The sequence below is a fragment of the Choloepus didactylus genome, chromosome 20 (assembly GCF_015220235.1).
Source record: "Choloepus didactylus isolate mChoDid1 chromosome 20, mChoDid1.pri, whole genome shotgun sequence".
Taxonomy (NCBI): domain Eukaryota; kingdom Metazoa; phylum Chordata; class Mammalia; order Pilosa; family Megalonychidae; genus Choloepus; species Choloepus didactylus.
The window spans coordinates 33,519,764-33,538,579 of NC_051326.1; the positions used below are offsets into that span (position 1 = coordinate 33,519,764).

General features: G+C 38.2%; 1 protein-coding gene across 1 annotated transcript in view; it reads left to right on the forward strand.

The window, feature by feature from the left end:
- FZD3 (frizzled class receptor 3) overlaps positions 1-18,816 on the forward strand; it is a 140,626-nt gene that overhangs the window by 30,719 nt on the left and 91,091 nt on the right. Inside the window, exon 3 of the mRNA XM_037813024.1 lies at positions 16,059-16,255. Coding sequence (XP_037668952.1) covers positions 16,059-16,255 — 197 coding nt within the window. The remainder of the gene's footprint in view (positions 1-16,058; positions 16,256-18,816) is intronic.

The window sequence follows — 18,816 nt, forward strand, 5'->3', positions numbered from 1 at the left end:
AGCAAAGCCTGCCATGGGGGAAGGGGGCTCCCGCACAGTTCCATGGTTTTACCTACAGATTTTATGCTGCGATCTCAGGCATTCCTCCCAATCCAGGTTGGTGTACGATGTGTGGACAGTCACGGTTGTCCCTCAGCAGGCAGTTATTCCAAATTATTTACTAGTTGATCCTGGTTGTTCATTAGTTATTCCAGGCGACTAACTAAATTCCACTCCTCTCTATGCCACCATCTTGCTCCCTCTCCCTTCTCTAGAAACTTTATGGTCTTAGCTCTAATATTTAGGTCTTTGATCCATTTTAGTTAATTTTTGTATAAAGTGTGAGACAGGACTCCTCTTTCATTCTTTTGGATATAGATATCCAGTTTTCCAGGCACCATTTGTTGAAGAGATTGTTCTGTCCAAGTTGAGTGGACTTGGCAGCTGTAGCTTTGCTGTAGAGTTTTTGGGATTTTCTACATATAGGATCATGCCATCTGCAAATAGTGAAAGTTCTACTTCTTTTTCAATTTGGATGCCTTTTATTTCCTTTTCTTGCCTAATTGCTCTAGCTAGATCTTCTAGCACAATGCTGAACAACAATGGTGAGAGTGGGCACCCTTGTCTCATTCCTGATCTTAGAGGGAAAGCTTTCAGTCTGTCCCCGTTGAGTGTAATGTTAGCTGTGTGCTTTTCATATATTCCCTCTATCATGTTGAGAAAAGTTTCCTTCTATCCTATTCTTTGAAGTGTTTTTATCAAAAAAGACTGCTGAATTTTGTCATATGCCTTTTTTAAAAAAAATTCAGTTTTATTGAGATATATTCACATACCATACAATTATCCATGGTGTACAATCAACTGTTCACAGTACCATCATATATTTACGACTTTTTTGTATCAAGATGATGATGATTTTTGTTTCCCTTTGATTTATTGATGTGGTTGGTGATTTTCTTGTGTTGAACCACCTTTGCATACCTGGAATAATTCCACTTGGTTAGTGTGTATAATTCTTTAATGTGCTGCTGGATTTGATTTGCAAGTATTTGGTTGAGGATTTTTGCATGCACGTTCATTAAAGAGATAGGTCTGTAGTTTTCTTGTAGTGTCTTTGGCTTTGGTGTTACAGTGGTGTTGGCTTCATAGAATGAGTAAGGTAGCTTTCCCTCCTCTTCAATTTTTTTTGAAGAGTTTTAGCATGATTGGTACTAATTCTTCCTTGAATGCTTGGTAGAATTCACATGTGAAGCCATCTGGTCCTGAAGTTTCTTTCTTGGGGGATTTTTTGTTTTGTTTTTTGTTTTTTTAGATGCAGTTTTATTGAGATATATTCGTACACCAAATAATCCATCCAAAGTATACAATCATTGGCTCATGGTATCATCACATAGTTGTGCATTCATCACCACAATCAATTTTAGAACATTTTCATTACTCCAAGAAAAAAATAAAAATAAAAAACACCCAAAACATCCCATACCCCTTATCCTCCCCCTTTATTTATTTATTTAGTTAGTTAGTTAGTTGGTTATTTTGTCTTTATTTTATTACCCGTCTGCCCATACACTGGATACAGGGAGTGGCAGTCACAAGGTTTTCACAATCACATGGTCACATGATAAAAGCTATGTAGTTACACAATCATCATCAAGAATCTGTTCTACTGGTTTGCAGTTCTACAGTTTCAGATATTTCTTTCTACCTATTCTAGTGCACTAGAAACTAGAAAGGGATCTTTATATAATGCATGAAAATAACCTCCAGAATGACGTCTTGATTCTATGTGAAATCTCTTATCCACTGAAACTTTATTTTGTTCATTTCTTTTTCCCCCTTTTAGTCAAGAAGACATTCTCAATTCATGGAAGGTTTTCAGTGACTGATTCAATCTCTTTACTTGTGACTGGATTGTTGAAGTCCTCTATTTTCTGGTCAATGTTGGTTGTTCATGCTTTTCTAGGAAGTTGTTCATTTTGTCTAAGTTGTCTAGTTTATTAGCATATAGTTGCTCATAGTATCCTCTCATTATTTCCATTCTTTGTGAGTGGTCAATAGTTACATCCCCCCTCCCATTTCTGATATTATTTTTTTGCATCCTCTCTTTTTTCCTTTGTTAGCATAGCTATGGGTCCTTTGATTTTATTGATTTTCGCAAAGAACCAACTTCTGGTTTTGTTGAATCTCTCTTGTTTTCATGTTCTCAATTTTGTTTATTTCTGTTTGTTTGCTTTGGGGTTAGTTTGCTATTCTTTCTCTAGTTCCTCTAGGTGAGCAGTTAAATCCTCTATTTTTGCTCTTCTTTTTAAATATAGACATTGTGTTAGTTAGGGTTCTCTAGTCAAACAGAATCAACAAGAGATACCTATAAATATAAGATTTATAAAAGTGTCTCAGGCAACTGTGGGTATGCATGAGTCCAAATTCTGTAGGGCAGGCAGCAAACTGGCAATTCCAATAAAGATATTCAATGAACTCCTCAGGCAACAAACTGGCAACTTCAATGAACGTGTTTGATGAACTCCACAGGAAACGAACTGGCAACTTCGACGAACTTCTCGGGAAACACTTCGCTGGTCAGCTGAAGAAGAAGTGAAGGTCCTCTGTCTGTCTCAATTAAAAGTCTTCAACAGATTGGATTAAATCCAGCTAATCGCATACTCTTATTGTGGAAGACACGCCATTCGTTGACGTCATCAGTTGCAGCTGCAGCCAGTTGACTGATGATTTAATAAACCAGCCTGTTGGTTTATTAACCTGCCACAAATGTCCTTGCAGCAACAGTTAGGCCAGTGCTTGCTTGACCAGACAGCTGGGTACCATCACTTGGCCAAGTTGACACATGAACCTAACTATCACAGGCATTAGGGCAATAAATTTCCCTCTCAGCACTGCCTTCACTGCGTTCCAAAAGTTTTGATATGTTGTATTCTCATTTTCATTTGCCTAGAGATATTTACTGATTTCTCATGTAATTTCTTCCTTGACCCACTGGGTTAAGAATGTGTTGTTTAGCCTCCATGTATTTGTGAATTTTACATCCTTCTGCCTGTTAATTGATTTCCATCTTCATTCTATTAGGATCTGAGAAAGTGTTTTGTATCATTTCAGTCTTTTTAAATTTATTGAGATCTGTTTTATGACCCAGCATGTGGTCTATACCAGAGAACGATCCATGAGCACTTGAGAAAAAATGTATATCTTGCTGCAGTGGGGTACAGTGTTCTGTAAATGTCTATTAAGTCTAGTTCATTTATTATACTATTCAGGATCTCTGTTTCCTTATTGATCCTCTGTCTAGATGTTATATCCATTGATGAGAGTGGTGTATTCAAGCCTCCAACTATCATTGTAGAGGTCTCTACTTCTCCCTTCAATATGGTTAGTGTTTGCCTCAGGTATTTTGGATTATTCTGGCTTGGTGCTTAAGTATTTTTGATTGTTATATCTTATTGGTGAATTGTCCCTTTTATCACAAATAGGGTCCTTTGTCTCTTAATTTTTTTACTTTTGAAGTCTAATTTGTCTAACATTAATATAGTTCCCCCCTCTCTTTATGGTTGTTTTTTGCATGAAATATCTTTTCCAACCTTTTACTTTCAACCTGTTTTTGTCCATGGGTCTAGGGCAAGTCTCATTTAGACAGCTTATAGATGGATCTGTGCTCTTATCCATTCTGCCAGTTTTTCTTTTGATTTGGGAGTTCAATCCATTAAGATTTACTGTTATTACTGTAAAGGTAGTACTTTCTTTAACCATTTTGTCCTTTGGATTTTATATGTCATGCCTTATTTTTCTCTCTCTTTTTTACCCCTTTAACTACCTTTACTTCTACTTTTATTTCTACCCTTTAGCTACCTTTTTACTTCTTCATTTTTATGCACCTCTCCAAACCTCTCTCTCCTCTCTTTTCCTATTGGCTCTAGCACTTCCTTAATATTTCTCGTAAACTAGGTCTCTTGTTCATGAACTCTCTCAGTGTCTGTTTATTTGTAAATGTTTTAAACTCTCCCTCCTTTTTGAAGTTTTGCCTGATATAGAATTCTTGGTTGGCATTTTTTCTCTTTCAGTATCTTACATATATCATATTACTGCCTTCTTGCCTCCATGGTCTCTGCTTAGAAATCCACCCAGCTCTAATGGAACTTCCCTTGTATGTGATGGATCACTTTTTTTCTTGCTGCTTTCAGAATTCTCTCTTTGTCTTTGGTATTTGACACTTTGATTAGAATGTGTCTTGGATTATGTCCATTTGGATCTATTCTGTTTGGGGTAAGCTATGCTTCTTGGGCCTGTAATTTGATGTCTTTCATAACAGTTGGGAAATTTTCCAGTGATTACTTCCTCCCTTAATCTTTCTACCCCCTTTCTCTCCTCTTCTCTTTTTGTGCACCCGTAATACATATACTCACATGCTTCATGTTGTCATTCAGTTCCCTGAGACCCTGCTCATATTTTTCCGTTCTTTTCCCTATTTGTTCTTTTGTGGGTAGGATATCAGATGTTGTATCCTCTGGTTCACTAATCCTTTGTTCTGCCTCCTCAACTCTGCTGTGTTGTTTCTACATTGTGTTTTTCATCTCTTCTATTGTGTCTTTCATTCCCATAAGTTCTGTCATTTTTTTTTTTTTGCAAGCTTTTGGCTTTTTCTTTATTGTCACACAGTGTCTTCTTTATGTCCTTTATCTGTTTTTCCACATTTTCCTTCAACTCCTTGAATTTATTTGTTTGAACATCTTTTTTTTTTTTTTTTCCTAGTCAAGTTTCCATATAATTAAGGTATTTGAGTAAACTTGACCATACAAGTTAAATTATACAGTGTGCTACAGAAAATATAGATTTTGAACCAAATAAACTTCTCTTCCTTTGGTCCCACACAGAAGCCAAAGTTTTCAAACACAATATCATCCTGTACCTTTAGTCTGATTACCCCAATTTCAACCAAGTCCATTTTGTTCTCATCTCTAATTGAAGTCTGATCTCCTTCTCAGCCTCCTTAACAATTGATTCGTGGGGCAGTGCCGAGACTCACAGCTGCCTAATTCTGGCTCCAAATTCCAGATGCCATGCAGACACCTGAAGCTCCAGGGATTGACCACATCACATACAAACAGCTCAGAATCTCAGACTTTAGAAATAACTGTTACAATTCATGAATAGATGTGGGTGTTGTAAGAGCTTACAATCTAGTAACCTTTACATAAGCTTTTCCCTAATAACCCATTATCCCTGATTCAGTTCTCAGAGTTTGCACCTTATTATTAGTCCATATTAGTGAGACATTATAATGTTTGTCTTTTCATTTCTTGCTTATTCATTCAATCTTCTGTCCTCATAGTCCATTTACCTAATTACATACCTTACAACTTCATTCCTTCTTGCTGCTCCCTCATGCAAAAACATTCTTATATTTGTACATTTAATCACTTTCACAGACCAGTCTTGGTTTCACTGAGTTATACAGTCCCAGTCTATATCTTCTGTCTTTCCTCCTGGTGTCATGCAAACCCCTAACCACCTTCTTTCAACCATGTTCACAGTCATCTTTTTGCAGTGTATTTACAGTATTGTGCTACCATCACACAGTACTGTGCTATCCATTTCTGGATCTATACAATCAATTCTCTAGAACATTCTATACTCCTTCAACATCAAATGCCCAATCGCTGCCCTCTTTCTATCTCCTGATATCTTCATTTCTACACTTTTCTCCAAAGCTTGCTCTCTCCTGTCTTTTCCTGTCTGTCAGTAGGACTCCCTTTTGTATTTCCTGTGGAGAAGATAACCTGTTCATGAACTCTTTCAGTGTCTGTCTGTAAGTATTTTAAACTTTCCCTTAGTTTTGAAGGACAGTTGTGCCGGATTGATTGCAGAGATCCAGAAATGGATAGCGTAATAGTTTGTGATGGTAGCACAATATTGTAAGTACTTTCAAGAAAGATGAGAGTACGTACTGTTGAAAGAGGAAGCCTAGGGGCATATATTACACCAGAAGGAAAGATAGCAGATAAAGACTGGGATTGTGTAACTTAGTGAAACCTAGAGTGGTCAATGATGGTGATTAAATTTACAAATATAAGAATGTTTTTAAAACAGGGAGAACAAATGAATGTCAACATTGCAAGGTGTCAAAAATTGGATGGTAGACAGGAAAAAATAAATCAGTTCAAACTAGAGTCTGTATTTCAGGGTAACATTGCAAGATTAATTGTAAAAAAAAGGCAGTATACCGAAGCTAAATGTCTATAAGAGGGCATTATAAGTGACTGATATGGGATTCTTGGTGGTTTTGTTGTCTGACCTTTTCATTATATATATATATATATATATATATATATTTTAATTGAAATTGTTCACATACCATACAATTATCCAAAGATCCAAAGTGTACAGTCAGTTGCCCATGGTACCATCATACAGCCGTGCATCCACCACCACAATTAATTTTTTTTTTCAGTTTTTAGAACATTTTCATTACTCCAGAGAAGAAATAAAGACAAAAAAAAGGAAACTCAATTCCTCCCATACCCCTAAGTACCCCCCCTCCATTATTGATTCATAGTGTTGGTATAGTACATTTGTTACTGTTGTTGAAAGAATGTTAAAATATTACTAACTGTAGTATATAGTTTGTGGTAGGTACATATTTTTTTCCTATATGCCCCTTTATTATTAACTTCTAGTTGTAGTGTCATACATTTGTTCTAGTTCATGAGAGAAACTTCTAATATTTGTACGGTTAATCATGGACATTGTCCATCACAAGATTCACTGTTTTGTACATTCCCACCTTTTAACTTCCAACCTTCCTTCTGGTGACATATGTGACTCTGAGCTAACCCTTTCTACCACATTCACACGCCATTAGCACTGTTAGTTATTCTCAACAACACGCTACCATCACCTCTGTCCATTTCCAAACATTTAGGTTCACCTTAGTTGAACATTCTGTTCATAATAAGCAACTGCTCCCCATTCTTTAGCCTCGTTCTATATCCTGGTAACTTATATTTCATGTCTATGAGTTTACATATTATAATTAGTTCATATCAGTGAGACCCTGCAATAGTTGTCCTTATGTGTCTGTCTTATTTCACTCAATATAGTGCCCTCAAGGTTTCTTCATCAACCTATTTTTTTTTTAAGGCGGTTTTGTTCACTCACCATACATTTTGTCTTAAGTAAACATCGATGATTCCCTGTATAGTAACATATTTATGTATTCACCACCATCATCACTATCTATATAAGGACATCTCCATTTCTTCCACAAAGAAGGAGGGAAAGTCAAAGAAGGTAGAGAGACAAAAGAAAAAGAAAAAGGGAGAGAGAAAAAAAACATGACAGCTAGGAAGCAACAAAAGGAAAGACAGCATTAAACTAAAGTAGAATAAAGATCAGACAATATCACCAATGCCTAGAGTCCCCTACCCTTCCCTGCTCTCCCCCACCCCCATATGCATTTAGCTTTGGTATATTGCCTTTGTTACATTAAAGGAAGCATAATATAATGTTTCTGTTAATTATAGTCTCTAGTTTGCATTGACTGTATTTTTCCCCCAATCCCACCCTATTTTTAGCACCTTGCAAGGTTAACATTCATTTGTTCTCCCTCATGTAAAAAATGTTTGTATCTTTTATCACAGTCATTGAGAACCCTAGGTTTCACTGAGTTATACAGTCCAAGTCTTCATCCTTCCTCTTTCCTTCTGGTGTCCCACATGCTCCTAACCTTCCTCTTTCAACCATGCTCACAGTCATCTTTGTTCAGTGTACGTACATTGCTGTGCTACTATCTCCCAAAATTGTGTTCCAAACCTCTTACTCCTATCTTTTCCTTTCTGTCTGTAGTGCTCCCTTTGGTGTTTCCTGTAGAGTAGGTGTCTTGTTCGCAAACTCAGTTATTATCTGTTTGTCAGACAGTATTTTAAGCTCTCCCTCATATTTGAAGGACAGTTTTGCTGGATATAGGATTCTTGGTTGGTGGGTTTTCTCTTTTAGTATCTTGTGTATATCACCCTACTTCCTTCTTGCCTCCATGGTTTCTACTGAGAAATCCATACATAGTCTTATCAAGCCTCCTTTGTATGTGATGGATTCCGTTTCTCTTGCTGCTTTTAGATTCTCTCTTTATCTTTGACATTTGATAATCTGATTATCAAATGTCTTGTAGGCTTATTCAGTTCTATTCTGTTTGGGGTATGCTGCGCTTCTTGGATCCGTAATTTTACATCTTTCATAGATGGGAAGTTTTCATTGATTATTTCCTGTATTATTGCTTCTGTCCCTTTTCCCTTCTTTTCTTCTAGGACACCCATGACATGTACATTACTGCCTTTCATGTTGTCATTCAGTACCCAGAGATGTTGCTCATATTTTTCCGTTCTTTTCCCTATCTGTTCTTTTGTGTGTAGGCTTTTAGTTGTCTTGTTTTCCAGTTCCTGATTTTTTTTTTCCTGCCTCTTGAGATCTGCTGTTGTATGTCTCCATTGTGTCTTTCATCTCTTGTGTTGTGCCTTTCATTTCTATAGATTCTGCCAGTTGTTTTTTTGAACTTTCGATTTCTACCTTTTGTACGCCCAGTGTTTTCATTATACCCTTCATCTGTTTTGCCATATCTTCCCTAAACTTTTTGAATTGATTTAGCATTAGTTGTTTCAATTCCTGTGTCTCAGTTGAAGTGTAAGTTTTTTCCTTTAAGTGGGCTGTAACTTTGTTTTTCTTAGTGTAGGTTGTAGTTTTCTGTCGTCTAGGCTTCTGATTTCCTTGTTACCCTAATCAGGTTTTCCCAGACCAGAACGAGCTCAGGTCTCAGAAGGACGCAATAGTATCGGGTCTCTCTGTCAGTGTGTGTTAGAAGAAGATTGATACACCCTGTGAGGCCTCAAGCCACTGTGCCTTTCTACCCAGCAGGTGGCACCTGTCAGCCTGTAGCTCCAGACTGGTGTAAGGAGGTGTGGCCCGTGGCTGTTTCCCCCCAGGTTCTGGGGTCTGGTTCTGAATGGAAGGTGGGTAGTAGAGCTTGCCCACCACTTTCCTCTTAGGGAAGATACACCCCTTGGGGCGACATCATTTGCATTTAAATAGTCTCTCTGACTCTGCTATCTCCATCCTTGTCTGGGTCAGTGTGCTGGGAACTGAAAATGGCTGAGGCTTTCTCCACTGAGCCGAAAAAGGGACAGAAAGCCCCCCTTCAGGGCCAGTCTGTGGCCAACCTCAGTTTCACCCATTGGCCAGAGATAGCATCTGGTCCTCTGGACCCCGCTCCCTACCAGAGAGGTCTTCTAGCTTTCCAAGTTCAATCGTTACCAAAAGCCTCTGTCTGATTGTTGGGGATTCGTAACTTGTATTGAACAGTCTACATTTGTTAATTAAAACCGCAGTTGGAGCTCAGCTGAGCTGTATTCACTTGCTCGGAGAGTGCTGCTGTCTATCACAGGAAGGCTTTGCAGTTTGGGCTGCCGTGTGGGGAGGGGGTTCTCGGCTTGGAGCCGCAGTTTTTACTAACAGATTTTATACTGTGATCTCGGGCGTTCCTCTCAATTCAGATTGGTTTATGATGTGTGGACAGTCACATTTGCCCCCAGCAGTTATTCCAATTTTTATATTTGTTGTTCCTGGTTGTTTATTAACTGTTCCCAGGGGAGTAACTAGCTTCCACTCCTCTCTATCTTGCATCTTCTTCCAATGCCTTTTCATTGTATTTTACTTTATTCTTTTTTCTTCAATCTTTTACATTTTTATTCTTCATTTTTTTTCTCCTTTTCCTCTTTCTGTGTGGAAGAAATGGCAATGTCCTTTTATAGGTTGTAGAGGTAAATACATAACTATGTGACTATACTGGGAATCATTGTTTATTTACTTAGAATGGATTTTATGGATTTTATTTACTTAGAATGGATTTTATGGTATGTGAATAAAACTGTTTAAAAAATAAACAGATGGATACAAGTGCTGGAGAAAATGTGGAGAGAGGGATGTACCTATTCACTGTTGGTAGGGAAGCAGAAGGATGCACTGAGAGCAGGGACATGAATGGACATTGCACACTAGTGTTTATGGTGGCAGTATTCATGATTCACAATGGATGGAGGTGACCTAAGGGTACATCGACCGATAAACGGAATGGTGAACTGTGGTGTATATTCAATGGAATATTGAGCAGCGGCAAGAAGAAATGAAGTTGTGACATATGCAACTAGGTGCCTGGACCTTCAGGACAGTATGTTGAGTGAAATAAACCAGAACCAAAAAGATAAGCATCATAATTTCTCACTAATATGGACTAACTGTAAAGTGCAAACTCTGAAATTGAATCTGAGAGCATAGGTTGTCAGGGGAAGGCTTATGGTAAAAGTTCCTAGATTGTAAGCTCTTAGAGCCATCACATCTATTCATGAATTGTAATGGTTATTTCTAAATTCTGAGATGATGAGCTGTTTGTGTATAATCTGGTCAGTCCCTGGAACTTTTTTTTTTCCCCGTTTACTTTTAGAATCGGTTTGTGTGATGGTTAGGTTCATGTGTCAACTTGGCCAGGTGATAGTACCCAACTGTCTGGTCAAGCAAACACTGCCTAACAATTGCTGAGGACGTTTGAGGCTGGTTAATAAACCAACAGGCTGGTTTATTAAATCATCAGTCAATTGACTGCAGCTGTGAATAATGACTCACCAAAGGGCGTGCCTTCCGCAATGAGAGAATGCAGTTGGCTGGGTGGTCAGTGACTTGGAAGGAACATGATTGGAAGATTGGTGACAAAGAAGTCTGGGGAAGGGGTATGTGGATAGACCTTTCTGAGTGGGCAAAAAACATGAAGATATTTGTGTCCCATGTGAATGCTCACCAGAGGGTGACTTCAGCAGAAGAAGATTTTAATCACCAAGTGGATAAAATGACCCATTTGGTGGATACCAGTCAGCCTCTCTCCCCAGCAACTCCTGTCATTGCCCAATGGGCTCATGAACAAAGTGGTCATGGCAGTAGGGATGGAGATTATGCATGGGCTCAGCAACATGGACTTCCACTCACCAAGGCTGACCTGGCCACAGCCACTGCTGAGTGTCCAGTCTGCCAGCAGCAGAGACCCACACTCAGTCCCTGGTATGGCACCATTCCCCGAGGTGATCAGCCTGCTACCTGGTGGCATGTTGATTACATTGGACCAGTTCTATCATGGAAGGGGCAGCAATTTGTTTTTACTGGAATAGACACATACTCTGGATATGGGTTTGCCTTCCCTGCATGACATGCTTCTGCCAAAACTACCGTCCATGGACTTAACAGAATGCCTTATCCACCGTCATGGTATTCCACACAGCATTGCTTCAGAACAAGGAACCCACTTCACAGCAAATGAAGTGAGGGAATGGGCACATGCTCATGGAATTCTGTGGTCTTACCATGTTCCCCATCATCCAGAGGCAGCTGGGTTGATAGAATAGTGGAATGGCCTGTTGAAGACTCAATTACGGCACCAACTAGGTGGCAATACCTTGCTGGGTTGGGGCAGTGTTCTCCAGGAGGCTGTGTATGCTCTGAATCAGCATCCACTCTGTGGTGCTGTTTCTCCCATAGCCAGGATTCATGGGTGCAGGAATCAAGGGGTGGAAACAGGAGTGTTTCTGTGGAGATGCACTCCACCCAACTGTGGGTGATGACTCTTGGATAATTTCCATGGAGTGTTGGCCCGCCCATTGGGTGGGCCTTGATCAGTGGAGCCATATAAATGAGCTGACAGGCAGAGGGAACTCAGTGCAGCTGTGAGTGATGTTTTGGAGAGGAGCTACTGCCAAGAGGGACACTTTGAATAAAGCACAGGAGCTGCAGATGAGAAAGCAGACTCTTGCTCCGGAGAAGCTGAGAGAGGACAGATATCCCAAGTGCAACTAAGAGTGACATTTTTGAGGAACATCTTGGGAGAAAGCCATTTGAAACCAGAACTTTGGAGCAGATGCCAGCCACGTGCCCTCCCAGTTAACAGGTTTTCCGGACACCGCTGGCCATCCTCCAGTGAAGGTACCCAATTGCTGATGTGTTACCTTGGACACTTTATGGCCTTAATACTGTAACTGTGTAACTAAATAAACCCCCCTTTTATAGAAGCCAATCCATCTCTAGTGTTTTGCATTCTGGCAGCATTAGCAGACTATAACAGTTTGTCAGTCTGCACGAAAGAAGAAAATCTTTAGAATTTCATCGAATTCTATTTGATGGGATTTCATCGAATCTATTGATGAATTTGAGGAGGAATGATATTTCTACAATATTGAATTAATCAGTTCATAAGCATTGTGTATCCCTCATTTATTTGGGTTTTCTGTGCATTTTCTCAGTATTATTTTATAGTGTTCAATGTAGAGGTCTGGCACATCTTTTCTAAGTTTGTTTTTTCTGGAGAATTTTTTTAAGTTACTTTTGCTGGTATTTTACATTTTATTTTGAATATATTTATTCTGTGGGTATAAAATACAGTTCATTCTTATTTATTGACTTTGCATTCAGTGACACTGGTAAATTCACATATTCTGATGGTTTGTGGATTTTTTTTTGGATTTTCTGTGTAACAATTATGTTGTATCAGTCTGGGTCCAAACAAGGGAATTGTAATATAAGGATTTATTAAACTATGACAGCAGAAAACCGAAAGGATATAAAAAGAGCTCTGTAGGGGGTATACTGGGGCCTAGGGACAAACTTGGAAGGGAGCCCCCATCCCAAGTCACAGACCTTATTGGAGAAGGTATGGTGGCAGCCCACTAGATGGTAGAAGAGTTCTTTGGGTTGCATGGTCTGTAGCTAGTCCACAGTTGTCAAACTAGCAGTAAATTACCTTCCGTGGCATAGGCAAGCTGAAGCCAGTTGGTGGGTAGGTGAGCAGAGTCAGGGTATGGGTGTAGGTGGGAGGCCTGGAGTTTCCAGTGTCTGTGACAGGAAGGCCATGGGAAGGTGGTCCCCAGGTTGGGCTGGAGCTGTGAGGTTGCTGAGGGCATTCTGAGCATATGGATAGGACAGAGCATCATGGATTTCCTTACGTTTGCATTGCCGACTGACCATGCGGTGCAGCAGCCAAAACAAACACAAGAATCTCCCTCCCCCTGTAGTATTGTTCCAACACTCTTGATTGAGAAAGCTTAACATTATGTTCACTGTAAATGAGAAATTGTTAAACAAATCCTATCCATTATCACAGAGCAGATATTGAAGGGTGAATTTGTAGTTGAAAGACAAATTGATAACTGGAACACTTGTCATCTGTGAATGATGACAGTTATATTTCTGCCTTTCCACTCTTTCCACCTTTTATTTTTTATATTTCTTTTCTTTCTAATCATTATGCCTTTTTAATTTCTTTTTCTTTCTTATTGCCCCGGCTATGATTTCCACTACAATGTTAAATAAACTGGTGATAGCAGGTATTCTTGTCCCATCCTTAATCTCAAGGGGGAAGCTTTCAATAATTTACCACCAAGTATGTTGTTTGCTGTGGTTTGATATATACACTGTCTATCAGATTTCTTCTTAGTTATGCTAAGAGTTTTCCTAAGAAACGAATATTGAACTTTATCATATGCTTTTATTGCATCTTTTGAACTGATTATGTGATTTCTTTTTCCTTTTTCTGTTAATTACATTGATTGGTTTTTCAAAATGTTATCCATCCTAAACTCTTGGAATAAACTTCATTTTGTACAGTATATTATTATTTTTATATATTGATGAATTAGGTTTACTAATACTATGTTAAGAATTTACATACATGGTCATGAGAGAGATTACTCTGTACTTTTCCTTTTTTATGTAATCCTTGTTGGGTTTTGTTATAAAAACTGCACTGGCCTCAGAAGATGAGAAAGTTTCCCATTTTCCCTGAATTTGGAAGAATTTGTATAGGATTGCTATAAACTCTTTCTAAAATGTTTGCTAAAACTTCACCAGTGAAGCAGTCATGGCTAGTTTTCTTCGTGGAAAGGTTTCTAATAATGGATTCAATTTTTTATAGATAGAGGTATATTTAGATTTTCTATTTCTTCTTTTGTGAGGTTTAGTAAATTGTGATTAAGGAGTTTGTTCATGTCATCCTGACATGTCAATTTTGTTCTTTAAACTTTTTTCCCAACTTTCTGTTTTAAAATATTTTCAAACTTATAGGACAGTCACAAAAGTAATACAAACCCCATATAGAGAACTCCAGCATACTCCACCCCCCTCCAGATACCCACATCCACCAATTTTAACATTTTGCCACATTTACCATATCATTCTATATATCTCTCAGTCCATCTGTCTGTCTTTTCTATTTGTCAATCCGTTTTCTGAACACTTGATTGTAGGTTGTATGCCTTGTGCTCCTTAAAGACTTAATACTGCCATGTATATTTCCTAAGAGTACAGGGATTCACTTATGTAACCACCTTACGAGCATTTATCTCAAGGTCAAGAAATTTAATATCGATAGAAGGCTTACATTCTATTTTCCAGTTTTTTCATATGTCCCAATAATGCCCTTTTGAATCTTTTCTCTTCCATTATTAGGTTCCCTCCAGATCATGTATTGCATTTAATTGTCATTGTCTCTTAAGCTACCTTTTCCATTTTTTTAAATTGTGAAAACATACATATAACATAAACTGTCCCATCTCAGCCAATCCCAATTCAGTGGGATTAATCACATTCACAGTGTTGCCACACCCTCACCACCATCCATGACTAGAACTTTCCCATCACCCCAAACAGAAGCCATATACATTTACTCCCTTTCCCCTCCCTGTCTGCCCCTGGTAACCTGTACTCTACTTTCTATCTCTGAGAGTTTGCATTCTTTGTGGTTACCATACAGCTTAAGTTTAACAACCTAAGTCTATAACAACCTCATTTGGTTTGACAGCAACAACACAAATTATGCTCCTCTACCCCTCATCCCCCTACTGTTATGTAGATTTTGTCACAAATTACATTTTTATACATTATTGAGTCCAGAACCACTGATTTATCATTATATTTTTTGCTTTTGCCTTTTAGATCCTGTAGGAAGTAAAAAGTGGAGTTACAAACCAAAAGTACAATGTATTGTCGTTTAAATTTATCCATGCCATTACCTTTACAGGAGATCTTTATTTCTTTACGTGGCTTTGATCTATTGTCCAGTGTTCTTTCCTTTCAACCTGCAGAATCATCTTTAGCTTCTCTTGTAAGTTGTAGGGACAGTCCACTAGTGATGAACTCAGCTTTTGTTTATCTGGGAATGTCCTTTCTCTCTAATCCATGTCTCTTCAGCCTGATAACACTGTCAAAGTTTCTGTTCTGCTCTTCAGAGACTCTCGTCTTAGCTTCTTAACCTCTCTCTCTGTAGCAGTTTCAGAATTTTCAAATATCTTGAAAAAAAATTGGCTCTGTGTCAGACTCAGTCCTTGGCACCTCTTCAGACTTAGTTCTTGTTCCTTCATTTCAGTTTTGCCTTTACAACCTCACAAGACCACCAGAAGCTCTGCTGGTTTCTCATTTCTCCAACACAGCCTGTGCAAAGCTTGGATTCTCAGCTTCTTGTCTTGCACCCAGATTCAACAAAATCTCCTTAGAAAAGTGACTGCCCCCAAAATGTCTATTATATATAACTACTTCTTTTCTCTCCCTCTTTTTCTTTCTTATCCTTCCTCTTCTGATACATTCATGAAAATATGAAAGTTGAAATACATAACAAGAGGAAGATTTAAAATCTCTTGTAATCTCACTACCAAGCAGTAATCACTTTTTTGGAAATTTTGGTGCACATCTTTTGTGTTTTTTTCTGTGTAAAAATGGATCATATTGCCTATTCATTAGTATTAACTGTAACAACTAAAATATATGTATAGATTTTGGGATTCACCTCAGATTTACCAAATCAGAATCTTTAAGGGTAGGGTTAAGAGGGTCTTGTTTAAAAAAAAAAACAGCAACCCAAAAACTCCCCTTCAGGATCTTTTTTATAACCTTCAGAAATTTTTTAAAATGGAAAAAAATGAATGTTGTAATACTATGGAAAGTTTTACCTTGCATACAGTTCATTATCTAATTACTGAATTTTAACTTTTTCCTAGCCATTCCACCCTATGGTGAATCTGGATTGTTCCCGGGATTTCCGGCCATTTCTTTGTGCACTCTATGCTCCTATTTGTATGGAATATGGACGTGTCACCCTCCCCTGTCGTAGGCTGTGTCAGCGGGCTTACAGTGAGTGTTCAAAGCTCATGGAGATGTTTGGTGTTCCTTGGCCAGAAGACATGGAATGCAGCAGGTGCGAAATCACAAATTTTCATGAATCATTTCTTATGTTGCATGTTTAAAATTACTTATTGTCTTCTGTTTTATCAGTTTTAAAAAAATTTTGATGAATACAGAGAAGTACACATATTAGTCATCAGTTTTTTGTTTTTTTTTTTTCCATGCAAGAATTTATTCATATTTATAGTGTTAATTGGTGAGATACATGACTTTAGACAACCTTTTCAATCATATTCACCTCCAATAGGCACTCTTACTTATAATCCCAGTAAAGTACTACCATCAACTCTATCCATTCCCAGACATTTAAGATCAATCTCATTTAAAAATCTGTACATGTTAGGTTAACAGCTCCCTCTTCTTTAGCTTCTATCTCTGGGTCCACTATGTTCTACAATTTAAGTCACTGTCTTTACATTTTCTAGGTGGTTCATATTAGTAAAATTATACATTATCTATATTTTTGTGTCTGGCTTACTTCACTCAGCAGTGTTTTGAATGTTCATCCATGTTGTCAGTATCTCATTCCTTCTTACTGTTGTATGATGCTCCATCATATGTGTGTGTGTGTGTGTGTGTGTGTGTGTGTGTGTGTGTGTGTATGTATGTATATGTCACATTTTGTTTATCCACTCATCTATTGATGGACACATGGATTGTTTCCATCTTTTGGCAAATGTGAATAATGCCTCTATGAGCATTGTTGTGCAAATGTCTGTGTCACTGCTTTCAGATCATCTGAGTATATACTGAGTAGCAGAATTGCTGAGTCATAAGGCAACTCCATATTTAGTTTTCTGAGGAATCACCAAACTGTCTTCCACAGCAGCTGTATCATTTTATAATCCCACCAGCAGTGAATAAGTATTCCATTTTCTCCACATCCTCTCCAACATTTGTTGTTTCCTAATTGTTTAATAGTGGCCATTCTTACAGGTGTGAGATGATAGCTCCTTGTGGTTTTTTTTTTTCTTTTTTTTTTTTTATTAAATTCAGTTTTATTGAAATACATTCACACACCATACAATCATCCATGATATACAATCCACTGTCCACAGTATGATAACATAGTTATGCGTTCATCACCACAGTCTATCTCTGAACATTTTCCTTACATCAGAAAGAACCAGAACAAGAATAAAAAATAAAAGTGAAAAAAAACACCCAAATCATCCCCCCATCCCACCCCATTTGTCCTTTAGTTTTTATCCCCATTCCTCCACTCATCCATACACTAGATAAAGGGGGTGTGTTCCACAAGGTCTTCACAATCACACTGTCACCCCTTGTAATCTACATTATTATATAATTGTCTTCAGGAGTCCAGACTGTTGGGTTGGAGTTTGGTAGTTTCAGGTATTTACTTCTAGCTATTCCAATACATTAAAGCCTAAGAGGTGTTATCTATGTAGTGCATAAGAATGTCCACCAGAGTGACCTCTCGACTCCATTTGGAATCTCTCAGCCACTGAAACTATTTCGTCTCATTTTGCATCCCCCTTTTGGTCAAGAAGATACTCTCAGTCCCACGATGCCGGGTCCACACTCATCCCCGGGAGTCATACTCTGCGTTGCCAGGGAGATTTACACCCCTGGGAGTCGGGTCCCACGTAGTGGGGAGGGCAGCGAGTCCACCTGTCGAGATGGCTCAGTTAGAGAGAGAGAGGGCCACATCTGAGCAACAAAGAGGTACTCAGGGGGAGACTCTCAGGCACCATTACATACAACTTTAGACTTTCCTTTGTGGTAATGAGCTTCATAAGGGCAAGTCCCATGCTTGAGGGCTCAGCACATCAAACCGCCAGTCCCAATGTCTGTGACAACATATGCTATGGGATCAGCATCTTAAAGTTTAGAGATAGGCCTTACAATTCAGGGATAGAGTTAACTGCTGTAAGAGGTTACAATCTAGGGACTATTACAATTATTGTGTCCACGTTAGGCTATGTTCTAAGATTCAATTCTGAGTTTACACATTGTAGTTAGTCCATATTAGTGAGGCATCATCCCTCTCACCATGTTTTCTCCAACACTTTTACTCCTATATATATATTTTCCTACAATTTTATAGAGTTATATTCACATACCATACATTTATCCACAGTGTACAATCAGTTGTTCATGGTATCATCATAAAGTTGTACATTTATCACCACAATCAGCATTTGAACATACTGATTACTACAAGAAAAATTGTTTTTTTTTTTTTTTTAGCAATAAGAAAAAATGATAAAAATAAAAATAACATGTCATACAATACAATATACTACTAAGGACAGCAAATAATACCACTACCAAGAATCCCATATTACTCCCCTATATCCCCTTCTCATATACATTTAGCATTGGCGTATTGCCTTTGTTACATTTAATGGAGGTATATTACAATGTTACTGTTGACCATAGACTCCAGTTTGCTTTGATTATGTTTTTTCCTGAATACCATCCCTTTTTCAAATTTCTACATGGTTGACATTCATTTGCTTTCCCACATGCAAAAACATTTTTATATTTGTATATTTAGTAACAGTCATTGGCCACTCCAGTTTTTGCCACGTTATACAGTCCCGGTCT